The sequence below is a fragment of the Oncorhynchus clarkii genome, chromosome 4, assembly GCF_045791955.1.
Source record: "Oncorhynchus clarkii lewisi isolate Uvic-CL-2024 chromosome 4, UVic_Ocla_1.0, whole genome shotgun sequence".
Lineage (NCBI taxonomy): Eukaryota > Metazoa > Chordata > Actinopteri > Salmoniformes > Salmonidae > Oncorhynchus > Oncorhynchus clarkii.
Window position 1 is genome coordinate 23,986,717 of NC_092150.1, and position 20,517 is coordinate 24,007,233.

Below are 20,517 nucleotides of genomic sequence, written 5' to 3' on the forward strand. Positions count from 1 at the left end.
GTATTATATTAAGTTCAAATAAGTATTCATTTAGTATTGTTGTAATTGTCATTATTACAAATACCAATTAAAATCGAGATAATTTTTAAAATGTATCGGCTTTTTTTTGGTCCTCCAATAAATCGGTATCGGCGTTGAAAAATCATAATCAGTCGATCTCTAGTTGAGTCACATTGTTCAACAGCACTGCCAAAATAACACATGGGGCGACATTAAAGTATAGAACAAAGCGAGAGACAATTCTATCAGGGCTTGACATCAACTTTTTTAGCCAAGTAAGGCTGATTTTTCACTTGTCCAAAAGCTCAAAAATACAAAATTGTCTTACAACATAGGCCAAAAAAAGGTAGCTGAAAATTGGAACCACTTTGCAAAATAACCTGGTATTGACAATGGAAGGCTGCTGGTCTCTGAACCCATGCATTATATCTCCTGCCATTGTGGCCTTGACTAAGGCCCTTAACACTCCACAAAGTAAAATACTGCACTGATAGGCTACAATATAAACACGTGGTCTGTCAACCCTCCATCTGGAAAGTTACTGGGTGTGCAGGCTGTTTATCCAACCCTGCTCAAACACAGTCAGCTTATCAAGGTCCTATTGAGCAGCTGATTTTTTCTTCTACAATGGTGTGTGTTTGAGTAGGGCTGGAGCAAAACCTTGCACACCCAGTAGCTCTCCTGGACTCTCTGGGAGGAGGGTTGGCTGTCCTGCAACATTAATCACAACCAAATAATTCCCTCATTAAATGAACCATGGACCAAAGATGTTCATTTATTTGCAAGACAAAATATTCAGTGTTCAGGGGACAGCTTGACAACATCGGAGTTACTTGTCAATTAGGCTATTCTAAGAAAAAAATGTTACTGTCAGAATTACATGGCCAGAATTCTAGCCAATTTTGAGCACTCGAGAGATGGTTTTACAACCGGAGTATGCTCCATTGGTTTCATCAACTCTGCACCCATATCAACTACGGTGTGTTGGTCATTTGCGTTTATACACGAGTGACGGTGGAAAGTTATTTTAGGACATCGTACATGCTAATAATAGCAAAATGGTTAACTTGAGAGATAGCCAATTCAAAATACCACATTACCAAAAGTATGTGGACACCTGCTCGTTGAACATATAATTTCAAAATCATGGCCATTAATATGGAGTTGGTCCCTCCTTTACAGCTATAACAGCCTCCACTCTTTTGGGATGGCTTTCCACTAGATGTTGGAACATTGCTGTGGAGACTTGATTCCATTCAGCCAAAGGGCCAAGCCCGAACCATGAAAAACAGCCTCAGAGCATTAATCCTCCTCCACCAAACTTTACAGTTTGCACTACATAGTCGGGCAGTTATCTGGGTTTGGCTGATGCCAGGAGAAAGTGTCGTCATTCTGACTGGCAGATGGTGAAGCGTGATTCCAGAGAACGCGTTTCCACTGCTACAGAGTACAATATCGGCAAGCTTTACACCACTCCAGCCGACGCTTGGCATTGCGCATGGTGAACTTAGGCTTGTATGCGTGCGGCTGTTCGGCCATGGAAACCCATTTCATGAAGCTCCAGACTAAAAGTTATTGTTCCGACGTCGCTTCCAGAGGCAGTTTGGAACTCGGTAGTAAGCGTGTTTTTTTGCGTGTTTTTCTTCTTCTTTACTTGTCCATTCGGACAACTTAAATCGCTAATCTATTCGTCCCCCAAAACAAAAACACTTGCCCTGGGCAAGTAATGATGAAACTTTCCTTAAACACTGATTACCCAACTATTTAATTTCCCTACACATTCAGGAAAAATACACTCAAGATTGACATAATTGATTAACAACTTTCCCCAAATCAGGCAGATAAGGATGAACAGCTGAAGCTTGATCCAGACAGCTCCGAGTAGCTATAGTTGTGGTAGTGGTTGTGCAAACCATAATGGAAGAGGACAGCACCAAAGCCCTTACGGTCTGGTCAGCACCTTAATGGCGCCAATAGGCCTTACTGGCAGGACTCCTCAACCCCCCTGCCCATCTACATCCTGGTCCCATAAATGTCAGTGAGCAAATAATGAGACGCCAGGGTGCTGGGAAACGCCATGTATCGTTCATCTAGCCATGCTCCACTAAGCATGCACAAATTACAGACTGGGCAATGCCCTGTAAATCAGACATTTTAATAATGGGCCTCTAGCCCTCCGCCTGCCCACCACAGCCCTTTAATTGGTTAATGTGGAGTAAGTGCATCCTCCCAGGCTTGCTCACAACACAGTAAGTGGTGGTCTACATAATTCTCTATAGTGGACTAGAGCAGTGTTTACCCAACTTCAGTCCCTGTGTACCCCCCAAAGTACACATTTCTGTTGTAGCCCTGGACAAGCCCACCTGATGAATGAGTTGTATCAGGTTAATTTGGCAGGGGCTACAACAAAAACAAAAAAAATGTGCGCCGTTGGGGGTACCAGATGACTGGAGATTGGAAGCACTTGACTACAGGAAGGCCTTCTGCTATGCCTCACCTTTCCTTTAAACATTTCGGATGCACTTGATAGTTGAGTGAGGCTGAAAATGATTCTATACCCAGACTGACATTCCTATTGATGTTTGAGTCTGATCCATAGTAAACAAAATCAGAACGCAACAGACTAAATGAAATCTTGCACAATGTTAAGTTAGTGTTATGTCCAAATCAAACAATGAAAAGTGGCAAATTATTAAGCAAGTCAAAACATTTGGCATGTGCCTGCTCTTGTTTTGTTCAACGCAAAAACTTGAAGAGCACCCCTATTATGTCATGTGTGACGCTCATTGGTCCAGTCACTTTGTAGAAACTGAAGTATGTGTCTGGGCCTGGCAGTAGTCTACAGTTGCGTTGTGCTAGGCTGTGTGACGCAGCAGATGGGTGTGGTATGATTGGCATCATCCACCACAAGGACAAGATCCAGCGGATCCCAGGAGAAGCCCAGCTTAGGACAGCCAGACAGAGAGCGTAGGGTTGGGGAGGGTATTGCCCAATCGGATGGGGTGATATTCTTAGGGCCCAATAAAATCTGTGTTGCGGTAAAACGCAGAAGGAATCACAAAACTCAGATGGCATTTAAATGGAATTAAACATTAAATGTATTGAACTTATTAGAAAAAGGCATTCATTTGCCCAAGTTGTCATATGACATGAACAAAATGCATTGGCGATTTGGATTTTCCTTCAACCTTCTGAAACGGCACAGGAATGCCCCTCTGTGTGTGTGGTGCGGTGCATGCGTATGTCTACACTTTGTGTAGCCGTTAGCGATGATGCTAATGATAACCTGCTTCTGGTGGAGAAGAAAAGGCTTTCCAAAAACCTTCTCAATAAATATGTTAACTACAAAGTAGCTCATGCCAAACCTGGCAGAATAATACGATTATTTACATCAATCCAGTGGCCATTTGTTGTGAAAATATAACCACAACCATCATATTAACTGCTGACATGCAGTTGTTTGAGTTTATTTATTTGAGTTTATTTTTATTTTTACAGGGACAGTGCACATTAATCAACGTTTCAGTAAAAGTGCCGGTTTTAGCCAGCCGGCTAATTTTCAACCGCAGTCCCTGGGCAGGTTATTAAAAACAATTACAATATAGACAATAGCAGCATAGAACAAGCAAGACATAGCAATCGCAAGACATATCATGCAGACAGAGCAACATAAAACAAAAAGCAGCAAGACAAAATTCAAAATTGTGGGTGCGCAGTTGATACCAATGGTGCATGTGCTGGTTGTAAAAGTGTCTCAAGCGGTCAAAATTGGCTGGGACTCCTCTATTCAACACTGACAATTTAATTCTGACCAAGTTCAAAAATATTCTTAGCTTAATTGACAAGTCACTCCAATGCTGTCAAGATCTCCCCTGAACATTTCAACCTTAAAACATGTTAGTTACCTACCTCGCCCACCTTAGCCATATGATCCCTGGGTCATTGAATGAGTCGATTATTTTATGAAGACATAAAAAGTACTTGGTTGTAAATAATGTTGCAGGGTGGCCGACCATCCGCCAAGAGAGTCCAGAAGAGCTACTGGGTGTGCAGGCTTTTGCTGCAGCCCTGTACGAACACACCACATTGTCAAAAATCAGCTGCTCAACAGGACCTTCATAAGGTGACTCTGATGTGGTGCTAGGTCAAGTGGTTTAAGCATCGTTTTGGACTTATATAGAACATCCAATTTCGTTGTTTTTCTGTGTTATATATATATATATATATATATATTAGTTTTTTACCTTTATTTAACTAGGCAAGTCAGTTAAGAACAAATTCTTATTTTAAAATGACAGCCTAGGAACAGTGGGTTAACTGCCTGTTCAGAGGCAGAACAATAGATTTGTACCTTGTCAGCTCGGGGGTTTGAACTTGCTAGTCCAACACTAACCACTAGGCTACCCTGCCGCCCCTGTGATTGAGAATGAAAACTTGAATTTTTGAAAAACAGAAATCTGGAAAAACTAAAGAGAAAATGGAATCAGGCAAATAAATTCAACAGATTTTATAAAGGACCTCTATTTCGGATCTTCTTCCTGTATAATCAACGTTCAACAGCATTACTGCAGGGGGAGGATCATTGTTCCTGAGAAACTATCCCAGTCAGTTTTTTCCTGGATCACAGCACCCCACAAGACACAAAAAAAAGCTATGGGAGAGACGAGAGGAAACAAGACATTGACTAAATATATTTAATGGAGCCAAATGTTATCAAATAACCTATTTCAATCTGGTGGAGCTGTGGCACAAAAAGAGATATACAGTTGATGTCGGAGGTTTACATACACCTTAGCCAAATACATTTAAACTCGGTTTTTCACAATTCCTGACATTTAATCCTAGTAAAAACTCCCCATAATAGGTCAGTTAGGATCACCACTCTATTTTAAGAATGTGAAATATCAGAATAATAGTAGAGAGAATGATTTATTTCAGCTTTTTATTTCTTTATTCACATTCCCAGTGGGTCAGAAGTTTACATACACTCAATTAGTATTTGGTGGCATTGCCTTAAATTGGTTAACTTGGGTCAAACGTTTCAGGTAGCCTTCCACAAGCCTCCCAAAATAAGTTAGGAGGAATGGGCCAAAATTCACCCGACAGAGCTGGTGTAACCGAGTCAGGTATGTAGACCTCCTTGCTCGCACATGCTTTTTCAGTTCTGCCCACAAATCTTCTATGGGATTGAGGTCAGGGCTTTGTGATGGCCACTCCAATAACTTGACTTTGTTGTCCTTAAGCCATTTTGCCACAACTTTGGATGTTAGCTTGGGGTCATTATTGCCCATTTGGAAGACCCATTTATGACCAAGCTTTAACTTCCTGACTGATGTCTTGAGATGTTGCTTCAATATATCCACATCATTTTCTGCCTCATGATGCCATCTAGTTTGTGAAGTGCACGAGTCCCTCCTGCAGCAAAGCACCCCCACAACATGATGCTGCCACCCCCGTGCTTCACGGTTGGGATGGTGTTTTTCGGCTTGCAAGCCTTCCTCTTTTTCCTCCAAACATAACAATGGTCATTATGGCCAGAAGGTTCTATTTTTGTTTCATCAGACCAGAGGACATTTCTCCAAAAAGTACGATCTTTGTCCCCATGTGCAGTCGCAAACCGTAGTCTGGCTTTTTTATGGCGGTTTTGGAGAAGTGGCTTCTTCCTTGTTGAGCGACCATTCAGGTTATTACTTGTTTTATTGTGGATATAGAAAACCAGTACAAAATTTCCTCCAGCATCTTCACAAGGTCCTTTGCTATTGTTCTGGTATTGATTTGCACCAAAGTACGTTCATCTCTAGGAGACAGAACGCGTCTCCTTCCTAAGCGGTATGACGGCTGCGTGGTCCCATGGTGTTGATACTTGCGTACTATTGTTTGTACAGATGAACGTGGTACCTTCTAGAGGTCGACCGATTATGATTTTTCAACGCCGATACCGATAACTGGAGGACAAATAAAGCCGATACCGATTAGTCGGACGATTTTTAAAATGTATTTGTAATAATGACAATTACAACAATACTGAATGAATACTTACTTTAAGTTAATATAATACATCAAATCAATTTAGCCTCAAATAAATAATGAAACATGTTCAATTTGGTTTAAATAATGCAAAAACAAAGTGTTGGAGAAGAAAGTAATATGTGCCATGTAAAAATGTGTGCCATGTAAAAAAGCTAACGTTTAAGTTTCTTGCTCAGAACATGAGAACATATGAAAGTTGGTGGTTCCTTTTAACACGAGACTTCAATATTCCAAGGTAAGAGGTTTTAGGTTGTAGTTAGTATTTATACTATTTCTCTATACCATTTGTATTTCATATACCTTTAACTATTGGATGTTCTTATAGGCACTATAGTATTGCCAGTGTAACAGTATAGCTTCCGTCCCCCTCCTCTCCCCTACCTGGAATCGAACCAGGAACACATCGACAACAGCCACACCCGAAGCATCGTTACCCATCGCTCCACAAAAGCCACGGCCCTTGCAGCGCAAGGGGAATAACTACCCCAAATCTAAAAGCGAGTGACGTTTGAAATAGTATATGCACACACCCAGCTAACCATTTCACATTGGTTACACCAGCCATTTGGCTGATAGGCTTGAAGTCATAAACAGCGCTGTGCTTGCGAAGAGCTGCTGGCAAAACGCATGAAAGTGCTGTTTGAATGAATGATTACAGGCCTGCTGCTGCTCAGTCAGACTGCTCTATCAAATCAGACTTAATTATAACATAATAACACACAGAAATACGAGCCTTTGGTCATTAATATGATCGAATCCGGAAACTATCATTTCGAAAACAAAACGTTTATTATTTCAGTGAAATACGGAACCGTTCGGTATTTTATCTAACGGGTGGCATCCCTAAGTCTAAATATTCTTGTTACATTCCACAACATTCAATGTTATGTCATTATTACGTAAAATTCTGGCAAATTAATTCGCAATAAGCCAGGCGGCTCAAACTGTTGCATATACACTGACACTGCGTGCAATGAACACAAGAGAAGTGAAACAATATCACCTGGTTAATATTGCCTGCTAACCTGGATTTCCTTTAGATAAATATGCAGTTTAAAAAAGATATACTTCTGTGTATTGATTTTAAGAAAGGCATTGGTGTTTATGGTTAGGTACACATTGGAGCAACGACAGTCCTTTTTCGCGAATGCACACCGCATCGATTATATGCAACGCAGGACACCCTAGATAAACTAGTAATATTATCAACCATGTGTAATTATAACTAGTGATTATGATCGATTAAGTTTCATGCTAGCTAGCAACTTACCTTGGCTTCTTTCTGCATTCGCGTAACAGGCGGGCTCCTCGTGAGGCAGGTGGTTAGAGCGTTGGACTAATTAACTGTAAGGTTGCAAGATTGAATCCCTGAGCTGACAAGGTAAAAATCTGTCGTTCTGCCCCTGAACAAGGCAGTTAAACCTCTTAGAACCACCCATCCCGGATCCGGTATATTTGTCATAAGCAACGCTGAATAGCATAGCACAACACTCAAATAATATTACTAGAAAAAAATTCATATTCATATCACAAGTGAAATATAGCGAAACACAGCTTAGCCTTTTGTTAATCACCCTGTCATCTCAGATTTTGAAATTATGCTTTACAGCAAAAACCTGAGAAAAATCCAACCAGGAAGTGGGAAATCTGAGGTTTGTAGTTTTTCAAAGCTTGGCCTACCAAATACACAATGTCTATGGAGTCTAGTTGCACTTCCTACGGCTTACACTAGATGTCAACCGTCTTTAGAAACTTGTTTCAGGCTTCTGCTATAAAGGAGGGGGGAATGGGAGCTGAATGAGTCAGTGGTCTGGCAGAGTGTCTCAGGCTCGTGACGCGCGCTCCCGACAGAGTTAGCTCTCGTTCCAGTGCTTTTCTTCAGAAATAGGAATGCTCCGGTTGGAACCTTATTGATGATTTATGTTAAAAACATCCTAAAGATTGATTCCATACATCGTTTCACAAGTTTCTACGACCTGTAAGTGAACTTCAGGTTTGTCTGGACGAAGTGCTCGCGGCTCATGAAGATAGATTACTGGGCTGAACACGCTAACAACAAGTGGCTATTTGGCCATCAAGTCCATAATTTATGTAACAAATCAGTAATTTATTGTCGAACTGGGATTCCTGTGAGTGCCTTCTGATGAAGATCAAAGGCAAGTGAATATTTATAGTGTTATTTCTAACTTCTGTTGACTCCAACATGGCGGATATTTCTTTGGCTGGATTGGGCTCCGAGTGCTGTTCTCAGATTATGCTTTTCCGTAAAGTTTTTTTGAAATCTGACAGCGGTTGCATTAAGGAGAAGTATATCTCTAATTCCATGTATAACAGTTGTATTTATCAACATTTATAATGAGTATTTCTGTAAATAGATGTGGCGCTCTGCACAATCATCGCATGTTTTAGAACTACTGAACGTAACGCGCCAATGTAAAGAGATTTTTTTTATATAAATATGCACTATCGAACAAAACATACATGTATTGTGTAACATGAAGTCCTATGAGTGTCATCTAATGAAGATCAAAGATGAGTGATTCTATCTATATTTGTGCTTTTTGTGACTCCTCTCTTTGGCGGGAAAAAATGGCTGTGTTTTTCTGTGACTTGGTGGTGACCTATCAATCGTTTATGGTGCTTTCGCTGTAAAGCATTTCTGAAATCAGACACTGTGGCTGGATTAATGAGAATTTTATCTTTAAAATGGTGTAAAATACTTGTATGCTTGAGGAATTTTAATTATGAGATTTTTGTTGTTTTGAATTTGGCGCCCTGCACTTTCACTGGCTGTTGGCGGGGTGAGACGCTAGCGTCCCACATATGCCAGAGAGGTTAACTGAGCGACTGCTGGAATGACCATGAGGATTCAGGCCTGGCTGTGGAGGATTACACCGACTTCCTGTGACGGTACACAGAGCTCGCTGAGATTACATTCCCATTGCTTCCATATGCAGGGTTTGGCCACCCAATCTGCCCAGCGCAAGGACAAGGCACAGTATCAAAAAGGCTTTTGATAGCATCTGAGTTAGCCCCTCTGTGACTCACAACATTCTCTTTGAATGGGGCAAATGATCGCAGTCCATTGAGAGAGAAATGGGCCCTCTCTGTGGCTGAGCTCCTTGGTCTCACCCCCGCTGCTCAACACAGAGCATAGAGACGACCCTGGCAGCGCCACGAAGTGCCAGATTAATGCTGACTCTGGTGTGTGATTAAACCGGAGGGGAAGAAGAGGGAAGACAGAGAGGATTATACTGGGAAAAAGCAGTGCTCAATTTCAACTCCACTAAGATGATACAAAGAGAGAGAACGAGAGAGAGAAAGATAAAGCAGACAAGTAGAGGGAATGAAGATGAAGTATTTGAGCTGAGCTTTGGACACAGAGAGAACAGAGTCTTGGATGAGTGTGACGGTGGAAAGACTCAAGAGTTGCTGAGGTAGAAGGGTCCAAGTCATATGCCTGGATCTCTTGATAAGCACTGACAGAGCAGTCAGCCACAACACAGGCCAAGTCCTGAAACCCAATCAACACTAAACAGCAGTCCAATAGACCAGTCCCCCATATGGAAAACCAAAAGTACCCTCATTACATTCATACAGCAATCAGGGTGGGAAATTAACACTTGAACAAACACCAAATGCGGGTAGATTTGGGCATTGGCGGTAAGGTTGGGTGGTATTTTCATACCGTCCAAGCGGGTTTTGACCCACAAAACAATTTAAGCAACAGTGAACTTGATTCAGGAGGAGATTGAATGTCTCTGCTGTAACCAAGAAGAATGATCTTGACATCTAGCCACTTAGCAAACCAAATGCATTGCTGTGGCCCTGAGCTGGATATAATTTGACACATATTACATTTATTTTTAGTTATACTTAACTTAGTTAGCTATAAGCAGTGGTGTTGCACCCGCGGCCCGACCCAAAACACTATCCAAAGGCCAAAATGTAGAAGTTGGTCGAATTGACCAGAAAGGCTACCAAAGTACAACTTTGTCCTCATGTTTCTTGGCTAGTTAAATAGTTTTGTTCACATGCTAGGTTGTTTTTCAATATTAGTTAAGAGTTTACTGCAACGGTCTGCTGGTAGCGCAGACAGAGATGACCATCTCTGACATACAAGGAGTTCTGTTACTACAGTAATGGCCCACCTCTTAAAGGGGCAGCTGAACATTTTTGTTTCACCTAATGACTCAAATATTTGGGGGTAAATTGTGCTCGACTGAGCATAGAACAGTCCAAAAACCTTAGTAATTTACTGTCCTTTCTTATCATGACAAGACTCAAAAAATGGAATTGTGCTCCTAAATGTATTTGTGTGCTACTAAATAACTTATGTACTCCTTGTAAAAAATGTCAGCGTTAGAGTCCTGAACTAATAATAATAAATAAGCCGTATCACTCAGCATTTTGTGGCAGGGCAGGCACTTTGTTGATTCTTGACGTTCAAGTTGTAGAACTGTTTCACTTTAGTTTCAAATAATTTATTTTAAACATGGTTAAAAGACTTCAGTGACAAAAATGAAAGCATTGAGCAATATGCTAAATTACTTCTTACTAGTAATAAATTTTTTGTCTTAGAAATATTACAAGGCATGCTCATCAGTTACTTGTGATTTATGGTGTAATAATGGCAAAAACATATTTTGGCTGGTAAAAAATCTGAGTGGCTGGTAGATTTTTGTATCTACCTGTCCCAGTGGCTAATGGACCAAAAAGTTAATTTCCCACCCTGTACAGCATGTTATATCTGAATCTTTTCTAAGTTTCACAAGCGAGTGAAGAGACAGTAAATAACTTGCCATTCTGTAGTGTAAACAAACTCAGTAACATGATATACCGGTAGGTGTGTGAGTATCAGAGCGCACGTGGGAGGTTTCGTCAGTATCTGCAACCGCAGCAGCAATGAGTCGACTCAAATCACTTTCTTTCCTTTGCTTAATCCTGTGTTTAATGAGAGCAGAATGAGATATACTGGGAAGGACAGGGTCTGGGCATTGTTAATGCAGTCAAAAATAACCAGGATTAAAATGCTGCCTTTTGTCTCCAGCCTTGTGCTTTCACCAGTCAAGCACATGGAGAGAGAGAGGATGGATGAATAATTCATGAAGCAACCAATCCAGAATATTCACACACACCCCACTGCCATAATAAAAATGCTTTATTGAATGCAAAAGCATACACACCCTCTTAAACATGCAAATTAACACAACTGCCCTGCATCTATATGACTGAAAATTATGAGACCGAGCTCCTTCTAGTGGCTGAAGGATGCAACTCTGGGTGACATGCAAGGTAGGGGGTGGATAAAGGGGGAGGCGGATAGCCTAGTGGTTAGAGCGTTGGACTAGTAACCGAAAGGTTGCAAGATTGAACCCCCGAGCTGACATGGTCAAAATCTGTCGTTCTGCCCCTGAACAAAACACTTAACCAACTGTTCCTAGGCCATCATTGAAAATGCGAATTTGTTCTTAACTTGCCTAGTTAAATAAAGGGGAAAGGGGATACCTAGTTCATTATTAAACTGAAAGTCAACAAGATACATTATTAAGTTTAAATTTGTTAAAATCTCACAGGCGCCTCCAAAACTCTATTTTCAGTACGGTGTGACTTATTTGGGTTGTTGGGGCCTTTGCAGATATAGAAAAGTGGATTTGACTAATCCAATTTGATCCCTAATGCAAATCAGCTTAAATGTTAAATACAGTGCATTCGCAAAGTATTCAGACCCCTTGGCTTTCTCCACGTTTTGTTACAATTACAGCTTTATTTACAAATGGATTGAATTGCCAATCTACACACAATACCCAGTAATGACAAAGCAAAAACAGGTTTTTGGAATTTGCAAATGTATAATTTTTTTGGGCTGAAATATTACTTTTACAAAACTATTCAGACCCTTGACTCTGTACTTTGTTGAAGCACCTTTGGCAGCGATTACAGCGTCGAGTCTTCTTGGGTATGATGCTACAAGCTTGGCATACCTGTATTTGGGGAGTTTCTCCTATTCTCTGCAGATCCTCTGTAGCTCTGGATCGGGAGTGTCACTGCACAGCTATTTCCAGGCTTCTCCAGAGATGTTCAATCGGATTCAAGTCTGGGCTCTGGCTGGGCCACTCAAGTACATTCAGAGACTTGTCTCGAAGCCACTCCTGCTTTGTCTTGGCTGTGTGCCTGGGGTCGCTGTCCTGTTGGAAGGTGACCCTTCGCCCACGGTCTGAGGTCCTGAGCGCTCTGGAGAAGGTTTTCATCAAGGATCTTTGTACTTTGCTCTGTTCATCTTCCCTCGATCCTGACTAGTCTCCCAGTCCCTGCCTCTGAAAAACATCCCCACAGCATGCGGCTGCCACCACCATGCTTCACCGTAGGGATGGTGCCAGGTTTCATCCAGAAGTGACGCTTGGTATTCAGGCCAAAAACAAAGAGTTCAATCTTGGTTTCATCAGACCACAAAATGTTGTTTCTCATGGTCCGAGAGTCCTTTAGGTGCCCTTTAGCAAACTCCAAGCGGGCTGTCATGTGCTTTTTAGTGAGGAGTGGCTTCAGTCTGGCCACTCTACCATAAAGGCCTGATTGGTAGAGTGATGCAGAGATGGTTGCCCTTCTGGAAGGTTCTCCCGTCTCCACAGAGGAACTCTGGCGCTCTGTCAGAGTGATCATCGGGTTCTTGGTCACCTCCCTGACCAAGGCTCTTCTCCCCCGAATGCGCAGTTTGGCTGGGCGGCCAGCTCTAGGAAGGGTCTTGGCGGTTCCAAACATCTTCCATTTAGGAATGATGGAGGTCACTGTGTTCTTGGGGATCTTCAATGCTGCAGAAATGTTTTGGTACCATTCCCTAGATCTGTGCCTCAACACAATCCTGTCTCGGAGCTCAACAGGCAATTCCTTCGACCTCATGGCTTGGTTTTTGCACTGACGTGCACTGTCAACTGTGGGACCTTACATAGACAGGCGTGTGCCTTTCCAAATCATGTCCAATCAATTGAATTTACCACAGGTGGACTCCAATCAAGTTGTAGCATGATCAATGGAAACAGGATGCACCTGAGATCAATTTCAAGTCTCATAGCAAAGGGTCTGAATACTTAATTCTAAAAACCTGTTTTCGCTTTGTCATTACGGGGTATTGTGTGTAGATTGATGAGGGGGAAAAAAACAACTAAATACATTTTAGAATAAGGCTGGAAGTAATAAAATGTGGAAAAGGTCAAGAGGTCTGAATACTTCACAAATGCACTGTACATGTGGCCCATTTGCTAATCAAGTATATGAAACCTGCTCTCGACCTGGACCTGCTGAACGGTTTATGGGCTTGATAGCCAAATCACCACTTCTGTGAATTCTGCAAAAGAGCGAGAGCCCAAAGCAAAGCCAAATAAGAGGCCATATTCCACACAAGTGCCATAAAAGTTCACTTGATCAGAAGAGCATTACGCTGAGTGAGCACTCTAAAGTCATGTGGTTAGGGGGAATGAAAGCCTTCTTGAGCTTCATATTGCCCTATCACAAAGATACCATTACCTTCAGCTTCAAATTGCAACATAGGCTTTGGTTTTCATAACGCTGCAAAAAAACTTCTTGTAAGGGCCGGAGACAATGAATAAATAATAAAGAAATACCAAAATGGCATTGTGGGCCAACAGGGACAAGCTGAGTCAACTTGCCTGTGGGGGAACGGGAGATGCAGAGGCCATTGATTCAGAAGAACTTGTGTCCATCCCCACAGTGAATCACTTCCTTCAGGCAAAAATACATGTACGTGTACTACACACAAACCTCAAAAGGGTCACAGATTGAGGCATCCATCTCAAGTAGCCACGGTATCAAACGGAACATGATGTCATTGTACTTTCATTTGGGGAAACAATTGGCCTAGGCCTTTTACAACTGACAAACCATACAAAGGACTAACTGTTCAACAACAACAACCCCAAAATGGATAAAAGGAGGGCAATTCCACAATACCAGAATGATGCAGAATTAATACAAAGTTAAACTTTACAACTCTATGCACAAGGAGTACTTAATGTGTTTGTTTTCTGTGGTAATTTACTAGAAGAACAGTGGAAATGCAAAGATTGCTAACATAATGACAGCACAGAAAGACAGTTTGTCTTACATTTTAAAGTAAAATCAAATCTGGAGTCTAAGCATCACCATGGAATTACCCAGGAAGAACCGCCAAATCATCTTGTGGACTAAAGAAAAGGAGGAAATGGGCTTTGTTGCAAAATAATAACTTCCTTAGAATCAGCCATGGTGACATAACTCAGCCAGATGTGAAGGGATCAAATCCTATGAATAGACAAAACCATGTTCGACAGATAGTGCTGACTTTACTCCCATGGCCCAATGGTTTCACAAGACAATACTTTTACCCAACAGTAGCACTACAAGGATAGAACTGCATCATATAGCCTAGGCTTAAATTAGAATTGCTCCTGCTCGGTCAAGGAGAGAGTTGCACAGACAAATGCTTTCATACATCCATTATATTGTGAGGGTTTACAAGGTAATAGCCTTTCAACACTTGGCTATGCATCCAGTTATAAAAAAGGACACTTGGACATTTGAAAGTACAGACAGTGTGCACTTTGCAGGTTTGCGTTTCCAGTTGAAGAGGTTCATTGTGGAGATGTGACAGGTCTCGCTTTGCCCCTGTGCAGAGAGCTGAAAAAACAACTACTAGACGAGCCTTACACTCTCGCCATTCCCATCACATCTGATTCCATGCAAGACTGACTGACCTTCCCTTGGGTAAAGCAAAGCTCAACGGAAGCAGTAGAAACTGGATAGTTGTTGCAATTGTAGATGGATATACAGTATCTTCGTCAGACACAGAATAATAACATTTTCAACTTCTGTAACAATGCATCCCTAAATGGTCTTACAGAACTCGATAACATATACATAACGGCAATTACTTCTACAGTAGCTCAAAGCAGGACTTCGCTGACTAAATGTAATAATAGTTTCACCATATGAAGATCCTTACTGATAGCCTTGACTAAATCCTGAGTGCCATTGACACATTGCAGGCCTAGATAGAGGCATAATGACTGTACGTACAGTACCAGTCAAAAGTTGACACCTATTAATTCACAGGTTTTATCTTTATATTTTCTACATTGTAGAATAATAGTGAAGAAATCAAAACTACGAAATAACATATGGAATCATGTAGTCACCAAAAAAAGTATTAAACAAATCAAAATATATTTCATATTTGAGAATCTTCAAAGTTGCCACCCTTTGCCTTGATGACAGCTTTGCACACTCTTGGCATTCTCTCAACCAGCTTCATGAGGTAGTCACCTGGAATGCATTTTAGTTAACAGGTGTGCCCATTACCCCTGCCCAAATAAATGCTTCAGAGTTCAATTAACAGGCACATCTCAACATGAACTGTTCAGAGGAGACTGCGTGAATCTGGCCTTCATGGTTGAATTGCTGCAAAGCGAAACACCATCCCATCTGGTTTGCGCTTAGTGGGACTATCATTTGTTTTTCAACAGGACAATGACCCAACACACCTTCAGGCTGTGTAAGGGCTATTTGCCCAAGGAGAGTGACGGAGTGCTGCATCAGATGACCTGGCCTCCACAATCACCTGACCTCAATCCTATTGAGATGTTTTGGGATGAGTTAGACCGCTGAGTGAAGGAAAAGCAGCCAACAAATGCTCTGCATATGTGGAAACTCCTTCAAGACTGTTGGAAAAGCATTCCAGGTGAAGCTGGTTTAGAGAATGCCAAGAGTGTGCAAAGCTGTCAAGGCAAATGGTGGCTACTTTGAATAATCTAAAATATATTTGGATTTACATGATTCCATGTGTGTTATTTCATAGTTTTGATGCCTTCACTATTGTTCTCCAATGTAGAAAATAGTACAAATTAATCAAGACGCTAGAATCAGTATGTCCAAACTTTTGACTGGTACTGTATATCAATCCAGTTTGACCCTCCTTGAACACCAATGTGAGTTTGCCACTGGGGCACTACTACTACATCACAAGGTTGAGCACAGTGAGTCTTTTAGTACCTTAATTACAATCTATGAAATAGAGTATCCTCAAGGAATATGTTGGATTATAGTTTGTTCCACAAACATAATTCAAAGTTACTTTGCACACCAATTTTCTGTTGAGTGGGCTATGTTGTAAAAGACCATACTTGAAAATCACTCCAGGCTGAAATGTGGCATTGTTGTGGCTGCCATAATGGAGTGGAATTGCCACTGCATCCCGGGTGGCAGAGATCATCGTTTAACAAGCATCTCGGACTCGGAGTCCAGGTCGCCATAGACGTGAACGGTCCTTTTTGTTCCCTGCAGCTGTGCAGTACCGAAACGTGTGTCTCTCCCCCCCCCCCCCCCCCCCCCCATCCCTCTCTGTTGTCTCAGAATAACGAAACACAATCCACGTTCGTAGTAGCGCTGACTAGCTACACTTACCTAGAAATCAAGAAAACTAGCAAACACAAGCTGACTAACGGTACACCTAGAGAGCTGTCACTGATGATAGCAAGTTATTGTATTTCCGCTACGATGTCGTAGTCAGGCACCGAGTTGACTAGCAGTGAACTAGTTAGCACATTAGCTAACTAGCTAGCAAACACCCGCTAAATAAATCAGTTTGACTAACTAGCTGCCGTTATTACTTGACATACCAGTTGATAAAATAATACTATGTGTCTTTTCCTACCTGAATGCTGGGTGAATATATTAATTGCTGGGTCCGGCATGTTAACGGCAGCAACCCTGCCTGGTGCCGTTCCGGTACTGCTGACTTCCCGGGGTCTCCTCCCTGCACTTCCCCTGTTCCCCTTGCCCGGGTGTTGTTGCGGTGGTGGCGGTTGGAGTCCTGTTGAAGCCCCCTCACCGACGCGGCCTACCTGTTGTCCCATCCCCGCAGTTCGGTGTAAAGAAGTTCGGGACGAAGCTAGCCAATCCTGCACACTCCTGGTTCACATCCCCCAACTGTGGAGCGGCCTGTTCCGAATAGTCTTCCTCGACACCCTTTTATCCACCCGACGTCCTAGCTAGCTAGCTTATCTCGCTAACGTTAGCTCGATAGCTAGTATCGGTGAAACCCACCCACCTTGTCTCAAACAATAAAGCAAAAGTCACTGAAACTCTCTGCCAACGGTACGTGGGATCTCGAAGCAGGAATGTTCAGTCCCCCACGTCCGAGTTTCTGCGAAATATGGACCCTTCAGGGTTGTTTCGCCGTGCTCCAGGCACTGCGCGCCCCTTCTGCAGCCGCCATCTTTACCGCAGAATAGAGTTTACTATTTAGGAAGAGGATTTCACCACACTCCCCAGGTCACATTGATCCATTACAAGTCCCCAGCGTTACAAGGACCTCAGAGCCACTAGATGACGGACAGCCCGAGGACCAACCAATGATTATATACATCATTGATCCTCCACCCTATTGGAGAATGAGATTCCCTGGACCAACTATTACCATGGCACCCAGCATGATTGCATTGTTCATATAATAATGTGTGAATGTATGTGTGAAATAAGACCTGTGGAAAAACGAAATGTATATTGTTCAACGTTTAACATAAAGTATTGAAATATTGTCATAACATTGATCTACTGTTATTTGTGTTATAGCTATTTATCCCACAAAAACACATTTAAAAAGACAGCCAATGGCTATTTTCTTTTGGCAGCGACAGACAATATTCTTACTGTGTTTATGCCATCACCCCTGACAATGACACAGTTTATGCTTCATAAACTTTTGAAATGAAAAATACAGAAGTCACAATTCTAACCCAGGATTTTGTGACAAAGACCAACAATAGACTCTTTCTCAAAGATTCATAGCTTAGTTTTGAAGCGGGCACCACCTGACAAACAATACCTAATGCACTGTAATGGTAATAACATCAAGCATATCTCAGAACACCCATTTTCACAGAAATGTTTTAAACACCATAACTCCATAAATTGATCTCAAGAAAAATAGAGGAATGTTAAAAAAAATATAGATATCTGAACAAAAGTTTCACTCTGGAGTAAAACAAAAAATAATGTTCTAAATTATCAGAAGACATCACGAGAAGCTCAAAGGTTGTCTCAAATAAATGTTAAAACACTGAAATAGTAAAACAAATAGTAATTTGTAGTAAACAGCACAGAAATGTCCCCCAATTGAAATTACAGCCAGGCTGAAGTAGCCTTGCAATAAAATCTCTCAATATGATACATATCAATGTACATTTTCCTCAGATAACACACAATTGTAAGTGGTTCAGTTTAAATAATTACTTATCTACTGAGTAAAATGGAAAATTATGGATCATTTGGGATTATCAATTGACAATGTATTGTCAGTGTGGGAATTTTGACATTTTACATTTCAGCGCCATCTGCTGGATGAGATTACAAATGTAAATCTCCAAAAATCTTAAATGCCCGAGAGAAAAATAAACAGTTGATTCGTAGTGTTCGTACTCCGTGACTTTTTCCTCTTTTTTTACGTTACAGCCTTATTCTAAAATTAACGAAATAAAACAATTTCGTCATCAATCTGCACACAATACCCCATAATGACAAAGCAAAACCGTTTTTTTTAATACATTTTTGCAAAAGTATTAAAAATAAAAACAGAAATACCTTATTTACATAAGTATTAAGATCCTTTGCTATGAGACTCGAAATTGAGCTCAGGTGCATACTGTTTCCAATGATCATTCTTGAAATGTTTCTTCAACTTGATTGGAGTCCACCTGTGATAAATTAAATTGATTGGACATGTAATTTTTTATATTTTTTGGATATGATTTGGAAAGGCACACACCTATCTATATAAGGTCCCACAGTCCCACTTTGACAGTGCCTGTCAAAGCAAAAACCAAGCCATGAGGTCGAAGGAATTGTCCGTGGAGCTCCGAGACAGGATTGTGGTGAGGCACAGATCTGGGGAAGGGTACCAACAAATATCTGAGCATTGAAGGTCTCCAAGAACACAACAGCTCCATCATTCTTAAATGGAAGAAGTTTGGAACCACGAAGACTCTTCCTGGAGCTGACTGCCCGGCCAAACTGAGCAATCAGGGGAAAAAGGCCTTGGTCAGGGAGGTGACCAAGAACCCGATGTTCACTCTGACAGAGCTTCAGAGTTCCTCTGTGGAAATGGGAGAACCTTCCAGAAGGACAGCAATCTCTGCAGCATTCCACCAATCAGGCCTTTACGGTAGATTGTAACATCCAGCTGCAACAACAGTTTCCACCAATTCAAGCTCAGGTGTGGAATGAATTACTGATTTGTATAGAATCACTTTAAATATTGCTTTTGAATAAATATGCATTCTTTCTTAGCATTAAATTAATCTGATCATGTCCATAAGGCTTCACATCTGACAAAACATTCATTCACAGTAACATTCATAGTAGTCCTACCAGTAATAACATTGCAAACAAAGCTACATTTTGTTGAATAATCCCTCAACATGATTGAAAACACCCTGGGGACCAGTAGACAGAAAATACAGAGACTGAACATAAAACATTCACAAACATTCTCTAACTAGATTATTTGCTAAATATACTACTGCATGTTTGAAAAGAGGTAAACTTTTAGGCAAAGCTGCCATTTCACGATTTACCATATTGGCCTTGAAAGTGCATTTGAAATGAAAGAGTATAGTCATTTCCCCCAGCTAAAAGGAATGATAAAACTATAAAGGGTGCCAGCTAGCCTAGCGGTTAAGAGCATTGCCCCAGTAACCGAAAGGTTAATTCGGTGAAAAATCTGTCGATGTGCCATTGAGCAAGACACTTAACCATACTTGCTCATCTAAGTCACCCTAGATAAGAGCCTTTACTCAAGTATAAAGTAAATTAAAATACGAGGCTACATTTTATATTTTCCAATATTGCAGTGATGTTTTCCTACTGAAGGGGGCAGTAGCGCTGTACATACCACTCCTGGGAGTAGAGGAAGATGGTGACCCCCTGACCGAGGAACAGAGCAGTCCACATGATCACGGTCCAAATTGGGCCTTTTCTCTGATCATGAAGAACGAAGTTGAACATCACAGACAGAAGTTGAAAAGGGGGAGAACAGCACAGTAAAGAAAATTATGAGAGAGCGGTTAAGATGGAGTGAAAAATATGCTACAACCGGAGAAAAACCTTGTTATATTGTGCCAGGTATATTGTAATGAAGGTGCCTTACTTCCGAAAGCACATGAAGAGGCAGAAGAGGACTGGGTAGAAAAAGACGAAGCAGATAGCCAGGATGTACTCATGCACTTCTGCAGACACAGTGAAGACCAAAAACATGCTTGCAGCCAGAAATGTCTTCTTCGACATCTGTCAGGAGGTGGAGTGGGGAAAGAATCCTAAGAATCGGCGTGGAGAAAAATTTGATCAATTTCAGTTTATCAAAGTTGGTCAACTGGTTAACTTGTTTAAGGTTAGAGTTACAAAACAATGGGAGGGATATTTCCTAAATATTGTAAAAACAGA

The 20,517-nt window shown here is 41.4% G+C and overlaps 1 protein-coding gene across 1 annotated transcript in view; it reads right to left on the bottom strand.

Annotated features, from left to right (window-relative positions):
* The window catches only part of LOC139406622 (tyrosine-protein kinase ABL2-like), a 34,686-nt gene extending 17,282 nt beyond the window's left edge, over nt 1-17,404 (bottom strand). Inside the window, exon 1 of the mRNA XM_071149421.1 lies at nt 16,733-17,404. Coding sequence (XP_071005522.1) covers nt 16,733-16,934 — 202 coding nt within the window. The 5' untranslated portion in view covers nt 16,935-17,404. The remainder of the gene's footprint in view (nt 1-16,732) is intronic.
* Between the last annotated feature and the right edge of the window lie 3,113 nt (nt 17,405-20,517).